Consider the following 10,709-nt stretch of genomic DNA (forward strand, 5'->3'; position numbering starts at 1 on the left):
ACAGCCTTTTCATTCAAATTCCTCTCTTCCAACAGCTACATTTTCACCAACTGCATGTACCTTAGTATTGCCCTAAGTTAACAAAATGAAAATCTATTTTCATATTGACTTTTTTTTTTCTTTTCCGAAATTGTAGCCTTCCGAAATTTATGGGGCCTTTAAGAATTAGCCGTATCCTTCCATATCTAAAAATATCAGTCAGCAATATTTTAAAATCTCTCTTTCCAATGTACACATCATTTTCGGAACATATACTTTAATTTCACCAACAGAGGTCAGTAAACCACTGAAAGAGAGCCATAGGAGTCTGGTGAGAACACACCTTTGTCAATCTTTCTAATATCCCTTTGATTTATTTTTTTTAAAGGGTCTTTTTTGTTTGCTTCAGTAAATACAGGCTTAGTGAACTGGAAAAAAAAATAAAAAAATGCCAGTGTATGCTTTTGAATTAATACAAAAGAATATATATATATACTCTCTCCCTATATATATATATGTTAGGGAGATTAATTACACAAAATACTATATTGTTAAGACTCTTTCATCACTGGAGAATATTTGAAATACCTGTTATGAAGCTAGTAGCATACATTCATGCGTAAGTGTGACTGCAGCTACGTCAATTTGTCAAGGTTGAACCAGTTTGCAATTTAAGTAATGTTTTGAATGATCTGCAGAATTTTCCTTTTCAAGCTTTGTTCTGTGGAAAACCAACTGAGTATGCAGAGAGAGCATAAAGAGGAGGATCCCAGGGAAGAAACATTTGATGATATCAAAATAATAACAGATAGAAGTGCAGGAGAAACCAAGACCTGTCACTGACTTGCTCAGTTTGACAGTAACGCTCAGCTAATGGAACTATATGAACACATCATTTTCCAACATTCAACTGTAGTGAAAAGCTATTTTTACAAATCATTACTTTCAGTATATGCTGTTTCAGCCACGTGTCTTCTATTAGTGTACAGGGGAGTTTCACAACGAAAGCTGCCTTTGCAGTACTGAAAGTATACCTTTTATGTTGAACTAATCCCAGAGGGGAGTCAGCACCAGCACCCGTGTCCTTTTGACCTTTATCCTTTTAATGCATTTTGCCTCAGTAGCAAAAGGTGAAAACCTTTTTTTTTTTTTTTTTTTTTTTTTTTTTTTTTTTTTTTTTATGTTGCAAAACAGAATGCTTCAACAGCATTTCTCTGCGAGAGCAAGGAGAGTAAAATAGAGTAAAATAGACTCCTGTGGAAACTTTGAAAGCACCCAGTTCAGCAATCAGCAACAGCTTTACAAATGTATTTTTAGAATTGCTTTCCCGGTAGCCCTTTGAAAGCTCACCCTCATGGTCGCTACCACCACTCTCAACAGCTGTGAGCATGTAAAGCCACTGGAGTGGAAGATGTTAATTATCATCAGCTACTGGAATTTCTCCAGGGACTACTTGTGGTTAGAAACATGCTTCCCTAAAGATCTGCACTAGGCACGGGGATCATCCCTCCTCCAGTATATCTGCGTCTCTACTCTTAAGCGAAAGATAATCAATTACAACTGCCAACCTGCACTTCTAAGCATTCTACTCTTAGGACAGGATAGTGTGACCACCCCCAGCAATATTAACTGCAAAATCTTTCATCTGTGTAATTGCAATAATAAGTGTTTTCATGTATATGTGAGTTTTGCAGGGAATACACTTAACATACACAGGGATTTTGATAAAAAACTTGAGAATTCTAAAATTAAAAAGCAATTTGCAGATTAAAAAAAAAAAAAAGGAAATAGTCAAGTTGATGGACACAACCACTTTTTGTTTTGTCTTCCCCCCCCCCCCCCAACAATTGAACTCTCTATGGACAAGAAAAAACTACCTACCCTCCCCCCATATCATCAGGAAACTGCACACACAGAAATGGTCTTTCCCCCCTTCTGCTTTACCTCCTGCTATTCAGTGGCATTTTGAGTCTAAACTAGTTAGCGTCAGGAGCTTGATATGATGTCAGCAAGTGAGATATTCCCCACAGGGAACCAAAATAATAGTAGATGAGCTGGCAGAAAGATCTCCAGAAAGGGAAATAAAGCAAACCCAACAGATTTTAAGCCTAGCTTCTTACTATTAATACTACAAAGCACCTTTAATGACTGAACACATCCTTAAATGTACCTTACAGATCCCTCTGGGGTAATTAAACCCTGTAATCATTACCACCCCCACAAAAAGACCAAGTCAGGTCAACAGGCACCAGCTTTATAGAAACCAGGATGAACTCAGTAATCTGCAGGACTCGACTCCCAACAAAGATGAATGCTGAGGGTATTTCTCCTGCTATGGGTGAGAATCTCACGTGTCCCCCAAGTATCACATGGAGTGATACAATACACTGGGTGTTTTTGATAACAAGAAAGTGAAAGAAAACAGGCACTCAACTCTCCAAGAATGCTGGTATTTCCACAGGAAATTCTCTTCCACCCCCAGGAGGAAGGGGGCAAGAGGAAGGAAGGAAATGGAATGTAATGGAAAGTAAACAAGTCAACTATGAAAACAGTCACCATGAGCAAGTACAAAAATGCTTCTTTGTTATGTTTAAGGACAATGAGTACAGTGGTATTTCAGTTATTCAGTGTTTACAGAGTTAAAAATACATAATCACAGGCCAGCTCCCTTCAGGCAGGCCCTTAGTGCTGCTGCATCATATACCTATTGCAGTTCAACATCAAATATGGTGATCAAGAAGTAGGTACAGTCAAGACAAGGGATTGATTAATTCTTCCAAAACTGCCACCAGTTAATAGCATAGGCCTATTAACTCCAGGTCAGACGGTGTAGGCCTTTACAAGTTAAGTTCATTAACAGAACACTTGTTCCCCAGCTGGATTCAAGAGTAATGGCGAAGATAAAAGTGAGCGCATACAGACACACAGAACTGTTATGTACAAAAAAAGTTTAATTGAAATACCTGTATAAAAAATATGATCTCCATACATTTCACACTGTTAAACAGAAGAAAAAAATCCAAATCCAAGCTGCATAAATGCAACCAGATCACAGAAACACAGCTATTAAAATAAATTAAGGTTTATGACTCTGCCACTCTACCTTCCAGAGCCAATGCACGGAGACTGTACAATGTCAATAATTTAAAACCTTTCCAAACAGCATTACTTTACATTTCTGGTGCAATACCAGACAAAAGGCATACTGACTAACTTTAAAAAGTCATTCTATTTCCCTTAAATTAGACTTTGTACAACAATTTTCCAACTTCCAACAAAAATTGATAAGGTCAGAAATATTTTTTTGTCTTTTTTCTTTTTTTTTTTAAACAAAAGTTGACAGGAATGCAGAAAAAAAGTGCCATGGGCAAACCACTAGAATTCCCATGGGGAGGAGGGGAAAGCACAGTGTTGAATAACTCTAACCAAATAAATTAACCAAATAAATAGCCACAGCTGAAACCTGTGGGAGGTCTTCTAAACTTCAAACAATAAATAACTGTATAGTACATGGGAAAACCAAGTTTACATAAACACATTATACAGGTATGGAAAAAAAAAGTAAAGTCCTTGAATATTGCATTGATTGTGCATTCAACATGCCCATACATACTCTTAAGACTCGCAGGGTGACAAAAGGCCAGGGGGAGTTGAGAAAGGGGCTTCTCATGCCCAGTGGTAGAGATGATAAAAGGAAACATGAATAAATGTTTCTGATAAAAAAGCTGATATACCTGTTCATATTTCTGTGCAGGCTATAAGAAATACTTTGAGCAGCAGAGGTGGGTTGGATTTGGAAAGGGCCGGGGGCAGGAGTGAAATGTCTGTGTTCAAGTATTCCATCACCAGTGGATGGGACTACTTCATTCAATCACCGAACATGTTCTCCAATGCATCATAGGAGCTGCTTCCTCCAGCACTGGGTCTAAAGGGAGCAAATTCCTATAATGAACTGGATCTTCTTTGGACATACACAGCTCAAAAAAGAAAGTCCCACTGAAGCAGCTTTCAAAAAGGCACTCAAAAGCAAATAAAATCTAGTCCAGGCTCTATGAGAGCAAAAAAGTTTACCATGTATTCAAGAGGTCACTGCTTTCTTAATAAGGTCAGTCTTTGACTAAGTACTGGCCTGCAACTCCCAAACATCAGCGTTTCCAAAGGAAATCTCTCATTCCAAAGCAGAAACCAGCAAAAGGGGAAAATAAAATCAAGTCCCTCAGACAAAGATTCAACTACAGAATAATGAATGCATTTTTCTAGCCCCTCCTACGTATTGGCAGCAGCACTGTGGTCTTTCTGCTTGTAGCTCCCCTCCCAATGCGATGTCCTTAGTAATTCACAGACTCTCATTACTTGAACTTGTGCTCGATACATCAGTATCAAGGGTCCGTAGCCTTATGTCACAGTCCTCAGACTTCACTACTTCAGATTTGTGCATCCATTGATGGTCAAAAATTTGCTCAAGTGTTGGTCTGTCTGAAGGCCTCAGTGAAAGGCACCATTTGATCAGCTGTTGACATTCTGAAACAAGCAAAGAAGGAATTCCAGATCAGAAAAATAAGGAGACTGTCTTGGAAAACAACCAGCCAACCCACCCAGACACATAACTTTTGTAAATTCAAGATAATCTCAAAAAAAAAAAACAAAAAAACAAAAAAACAAACAAAAAAAAAAGTCCCCACTCAACACCCCCACACAACTCACCAGGTGAAATTCTCCTCCTGAAGTATAATCGTCCCCTCAAGATTTCTTCATCTTGCTCAAAAGGGATGTCTCCGCAAACCATATCATACAGCAGAACTCCCAGAGACCATACTGTCGCTGACCTCCCATGGTATCTATGGTATCTGATCCACTCTGGCGGGCTGTATACTCTCGTTCCTAAAAGCAGGAAAAAAAGTAAAGGATTAGTGTTTTCCCATTCTTCAAGTAGCTCTACTAAGGCTAAATTAAGTTCATTGTTTGGAATAAAAAAAAAAAAAAAAAAGCAGGTTTTGATTTTTTTTTTATGGCCCCAAACTATTAGTGGTGTAACTTCAGGTCATCTGTGGAGTTACACCATCAACCATCCGGTTGTGCTATTTTGTTGCAAGGAATAACAGGGCTGCCATCAGCTGACTGTTTACTAAGGCGAGCTCCCTTTCACTGACCACGTGGCGTCTGCAGCATCACACCAAAAATAGACACAAAAGGACAAAGGGGGCTGTCGGGGAGGAGAAGAGAGGGAGTGGAGAAGGTGAAACTCAGGTCTGCCTTATTACACAGGGATAATCTGCTTTATCCAATTCCACTGGGCAGTAAACAAAATAAGGCTGCTTACAATTTTTATGTTTTTTTTTTTTTTTTTTTTAAAAAAAAGGCCCCATGCTTCTCTGCAGCAGCCTTTTTAACCCGCCCTCTCTTTGCCTGCGGTGCTCCTTGGATACCAAACAAAAACGAGAATTTGTGATGCTGAAGGTCACGTGGCCTAGGGGTTCGGGTTTCACAACAAACAGATGTTAAGTGCAGCAGCTGAGGATGGAGGTCGGAAAAAAAAAAAAAGTCCCTTGGTTACATCAGTCACATTCAAAGGGCAAGGGAAAATATCCTCTATCATGTGCAAGCTTATTTTCAGATTTCCCATCTCTAAACCATCAAGCCTGACCCTGAAGCTAGTATCACGTTATTTTCAGGGAGCGTATTTGTCCCATCACTTTGAAATCTGCAATGCGGGATTTCCAGGACACCAGCGGAAAGGGAGGGGGAGAGCTATTGCTTCGAGTTAAAAAAAGCACTGCATGTAAAAACTGCATATCCACACATGGAAACATCCGACACTGGTGAAGCCTCCATGTAAACAGATCGCCCTCTAGGAAAAAAAATGCTTTTTCCAAGACAGGGAAATATAAACTGCTGCGTCACTGCCTGGAATTGCTTCTTTCCTACGCAACTGAACACCCTAAGCTGCTTCGGGTCCAAAGGTTTCCATTACCGATAGACCTGATATGAACCGCTGCGTCAGAGGCGCCCTCGCTACTTGGAGGCGCCAGAAACAGGATAAGCGGCAGCTATAGGGCATCGCCCTGGGAGGGGCACGGGGTCTGGCCAAACTCGGCACGCCGTGGCTGGGCTGCCCCAGGCAAGGAGGGCACGTACCATCAAAGTCAGTATAGACTGTGTCCTTGAGGATGGCCCCTGAGCCGAAGTCGATTAGCTTCAGCTCGCCTGTCCTGAGGTCAACCAGCAGGTTCTCATCCTTGATGTCCCGGTGCACCACGCCGCAGCCGTAGCAGTGGCGCACCGCCTCCAGCACCTGCCGGAAGAACCCACGGGCTGTGTCCTCGTCCAGGGCTCCCTTCTCCGTGATGAAGTCAAAGAGATCCTTCACCAGCTCGGGCCGCTCCATGATGATCAGGTAGCCATCAGGACGCTCGTACCAGTCCAGCAGCTTGATGACCCCCCTGAAGCCGGAGCCCACCTTCTTCAGGAGGACGATCTCCAAGGGCACCATGACGCCGCCCTGGGCAGAGAAAGGGGAGGCGAGCGGGTCACTCGGGGGCGGCGGGCAGGGCAGGGCAGGACGAGGCAAGGCAGGGTAGGGCAGTGCCACCCACCGCCGCCCCGCGGGGTGGCTCCTCCGCTGCCGCAGTCCGAGGGGCGGGCGCGGCGCTGCGGCGGCGAACCCCCGCCAAATTCCCCCCGACGCAGACACCGCGCCGGCGGGCGGGGCGAGCCCCGCCGCCCACACAATAGCCCCGACGGAGCCCACCCCTCCCAAAAATAAAATTAATAAGAAAAAAAATAAATAAGAAAAATGAAGTACTTACAATCGTGCCCCACTCGGTCACCCGCTCCTTCACCACATGCTTCACGGCGACCTGCGGGGCGAGGAGGGGGGAAAGGGAGGGCGGTGAGCGGCGGGGCCGGGCAGGGCAGGGCTCGCCCCGTGCCCGCCGCCCGCCGAGCCGCCCCGAGCCTCACCGGCAAGCCGTCGGCGATCCTGCTGCCCGCGTAGACGGTGCCGAAGCCGCCGCTGCCCAGCACGGAGCCCACCTGGTACACTTTGTCGAACGGCTCCTTCTCCACTTTCACTGGGGAAACAGGAGGGAAAGCGCGGCGTTAGCGACCGGGCTACGCCTCGGCGAAAATTAGGGCTCAAAAAAAAAAAAATTAAAAAAATAAAATAATAATATACATATTAAATCCCCCCCCCGAGCACGTCCGCTGGACGCGTCGCCCTAATTCTGCACGAGGCTTTTTTTTTTTTTTTTTAAATTTCCTCCTCAAAAATCTTCTTCGGTTATATTAAAAAAAAAAAAAACGCAATAAAAAGGGGAGAGCCCCAAGTTTCGGGCGGCTGCGTGGCGCCGGCCACGGGGCTGGGGCCGCCCGCGGGGGGAAGCCCCCGGCGCCCCGCCGTACCTGGCTGCAGGATCTTCACCGGCAAGTGGTCCATGCTGGCGGGGCTGCAGATGTGGGCCAGCGAGCCGAACTTGGAGAGCAACATCTTCCGTGCGGGGGGAGCCCCCTGCGTCCTCCTCCTCCTCCTCAGCGAGCCCAGACCCTCCGCGCGGGGCTTCCCTGGTGGCCCTGCGGCGGGCACCGACGGCCTCCCCGGCACGGATCCGCGCCAAGTCCCCCTCCTTGTCCTCGTCCTCGTTCTCCGGCGGCGGCGAAAGGGCCCCTTCCAGCCGGGGGCCGCGTCCGTGAAGCCGGCCCTGCGGTGCGGTGCGGCGGTGGCGGCGGGGAGCGGGCTGGGCGCAGGAGCCGCGCCGCCGCCCTGCCTGCCCGCGCGCTTCTGAGCCGGCGGCGCCGCGGAGCCGCCTCTTAACTCCCAATATTTTGGTGCGGGCAGAGCGCGGATGGTGCCGAGAGGGTATCCCTCCGCGGGGGAGGCGGTGTGTGTGTATGGGGGGGGGGGACACGCCTCTCCCCGCCGCCCCGGCTCGACCCCTCCTCTCCTCCGCGACGGGGCGCCCGCGGTGCGGCGGTGGGGGCTGCGGAGTCCCCGGCCCTCCCCGTCGCGCCGGCGGGCGGGGGGAGATGGCGGGGGGCCGGGAACTACTTGTTTGTAGTAAGCGGCGCGCAGCGTTACAGGGCGTCTGAGGCACGCAGCACGCACCAGCGGCGAGAAAGGGGAGGGGGGGCGAAGAGGAGGAGGGAGGGGGGAGATTCTCCTATTTGCGTTAACATTTGCGGGCGGCCAATCAGCGGGCGCCTTTTCAAAGAGCTCCCGGCGCAGGCCAATGAGGAGGGGCCTCATCTGCATGCGGCGGAGGGCGGGAACGCCGCGGCCCCGCCCCGCGGCTGCGGGAAGGTCGCCGCGCGCCGGGCCGAGACGCGGCGTCTGGGGCTGGGCGGGGAGGGAAGGGGGGGGCCGGGGACACGCCGCCGCCATGGCCGGGGTGCGGCGCTTCCCAACCCCGCCCGCTCCCTCCTTCCCCTCCCCTCCCGCCCCGCTCTCCGCAGAGCCGGCGCCGGGCGAGGCAGCGCGCTGTGCGCTCGCCCCGTGGTGTTTTCCCCTGCCCGTGAGCCCCGCGCTCCTCTCCAGTCACGCAGCCCCCGCGGAGCGCCCCCGAGGGCTTCCCCGCCTCCCCGCTCCGGCGGCGGCCGGCTGGCGGCTCCTCCCGGCACGGCGCCCCCCGCCCGCCCCGCAGGGGGCGCTGCCTCTACAGGAATGGCGGAGCCGCGGCGGTGGAGGAGGCGCTGAGGGGACGGAGCCCCCCCAGTGCCGCCCCCCCTCCTCCCCCGAGGCTTCCCGGGGCGCCGCCGAGCGGCCCCGGGGAGGCCGTTAACGGCCGCCCCACGTCAGGCCTCCGGCGGCCGCCTGGGCTGAGGAGGCGGGCAGGGAGGGGAGAGGCTGCCAAGCGTCGGCCCGCCAGAGGTGGTGGGCCACTGGTTTCGAAAATAAATAATAAATAAATAAGCGTCTGCTGTGCTTGGCGTGTAACAGCGTCTTGAGAACTGCTCCAGTAGCTGCTTGGGCCGCTCTCCAGAGGCGCTGAGTGGAGGGGTGGCAGGCAGACGAGCGAGGCCGAAGTTTGGCCAAGCACGGTGCTTGCAGGCAGCAGACCCAGAGGGTGCCTCACAGCACCACAGGCCCCCTCACAGCACCCGCGCCCTGGCTGCGTAACGGGAACGCCTGGTGTCCCCGTGTTGGAAAAAGTGAGGGAGGAGAAGCTGATATTGCACGGGGATCCCTGAAGTGGGGGTATTTTTGGACAACCACTTCAAGAGCTGGCAGTCCTTCCGCTCCAGGCGCTGGGAGAGCCGTGTTGCAGTTGGCATTCTCTGATAATAGTAGTGCTACAATCTCAGACAGTCATGCCTATAAACAAAGCGAGGGCTTCTAGGGAGGCGTAATATCTTTTATTAGATTAGACCAACTGATGTAAAGGTCAAGTTTTCAGGCGCAGTTTCAACCCTTTGTGTCCCAGAATGTGCTTTTTGAAGCTAGATCAATTGGTCTATAAAAGTTACTACCTCGTACAGAATGTGGTATTTCCAGAGGAATGCGGCTAAACCACTGGGTTTAGTGAGCAGCTGAAGGGATTGGGAAGCTTCTGGTTTATGATTTTTTCTTTTTTAAAGATAATGATTTGGACTTATCAGATAAAACAATAAAAGGGCACTTTTTTTTTTTCTTTCTTTTTTTGGTGAGGAATTTTGACTATCTCTAATAACATGAAATAAATTTTTAAAAGGTTTCTCCATATAGTGACATATGCACAGTTTATTGCTGCTGAGTTGTAAACAGGCACAAATAACGGGAAGATTTCATGATCTGAAAATTCATGTTCTAGGTATATTGTAAAGATTTAGCCGCTTTTGTCAGTGGCTATTTTAAGCATTGTTTTACACAAAGAGGAAGTGTTCCTCATGCTCAAAATTAGATTTCTGCTTATTAAAATAGCAAATATTTCTAAAGAGGAAAAACAGGCATTAAATATTAATATATATAAATGCTAATTATTTAGGGAAGTAACACTACAAGTAGTTTTTTTGTTTGTTTGTTTTTGTTTTTTTTTTTTGTTATGTGGCTAAGCTTGAAAAGTCATGCATGTATCACTAGTTTGCACATGTAAAACATCAGGTCTTTTTAATTCCAACTGCATTTGCAATTTCATTCATCCATCTTTGTCTTGTCAATCTGTGATAGATGAATGATACATTTGCCTTGAGCCTGTTCAAGAAAATAATTTGGAGTTTCTTCAATATACTTTTGCATTTAGGATTGTATCTTCTTCAGCTGTGTCAGCCCTAATACTTTAAGATGAGAACATAGCGTACCTTCACACATCTCTGTGAGGCAAATTGGTAAAAAAGACCAAGATCGATATCTGGTATTGGTACAACTCCTGATCCGATTTGTATTTTCACAGTAGTGTAACAGGAAGGGTACTTTACATTTAACGTTAAAGAAAATAAGGTAGTTACTGTACATTAAAAAAAAAAAAAAAAAAAAAAAAAAAAAAAAAAAAAGATAAGGGAGTATTTGTTCTTCATTCATGTAATTTTGGCAGACAGACATTTAATTTGTATACAGCTACAAGGACTCTTGGTTTGACAGAATTACAGATGGATCCCAGACATGGAATTTACCCTGTCTTTACACATAAGCCTTTCATGGGTTTGTGGTGCTCCTTTTGATCTGGCTTGGAACATGCAGTTCAGTGGTCCTAAACAATTATAGCTGCAGAAATATTTTATAAACTAGTTCTGGCCTCTTTAGTGGTGGCTTTGCAACTATA

General features: G+C 47.4%; 1 protein-coding gene across 1 annotated transcript; it reads right to left on the reverse strand.

Annotated features, from left to right (window-relative positions):
- Nucleotides 1-2,910: 2,910 nt before the first annotated feature.
- PIM3 (Pim-3 proto-oncogene, serine/threonine kinase) lies at nucleotides 2,911-7,834 on the reverse strand. The gene is made up of 6 exons (XM_027458508.3): nucleotides 7,381-7,834; nucleotides 6,940-7,049; nucleotides 6,786-6,836; nucleotides 6,115-6,478; nucleotides 4,684-4,860; nucleotides 2,911-4,500 (listed from the first exon to the last, which is right to left on the reverse strand). Exons 1-6 carry the CDS (start codon nucleotides 7,463-7,465, stop codon nucleotides 4,316-4,318), a joined length of 972 nt encoding a protein of 323 aa, XP_027314309.1. The 5' UTR covers nucleotides 7,466-7,834; the 3' UTR covers nucleotides 2,911-4,315.
- Between the last annotated feature and the right edge of the window lie 2,875 nt (nucleotides 7,835-10,709).

The sequence above is a fragment of the Anas platyrhynchos genome, chromosome 1, assembly GCF_047663525.1.
Source record: "Anas platyrhynchos isolate ZD024472 breed Pekin duck chromosome 1, IASCAAS_PekinDuck_T2T, whole genome shotgun sequence".
NCBI lineage: Eukaryota > Metazoa > Chordata > Aves > Anseriformes > Anatidae > Anas > Anas platyrhynchos.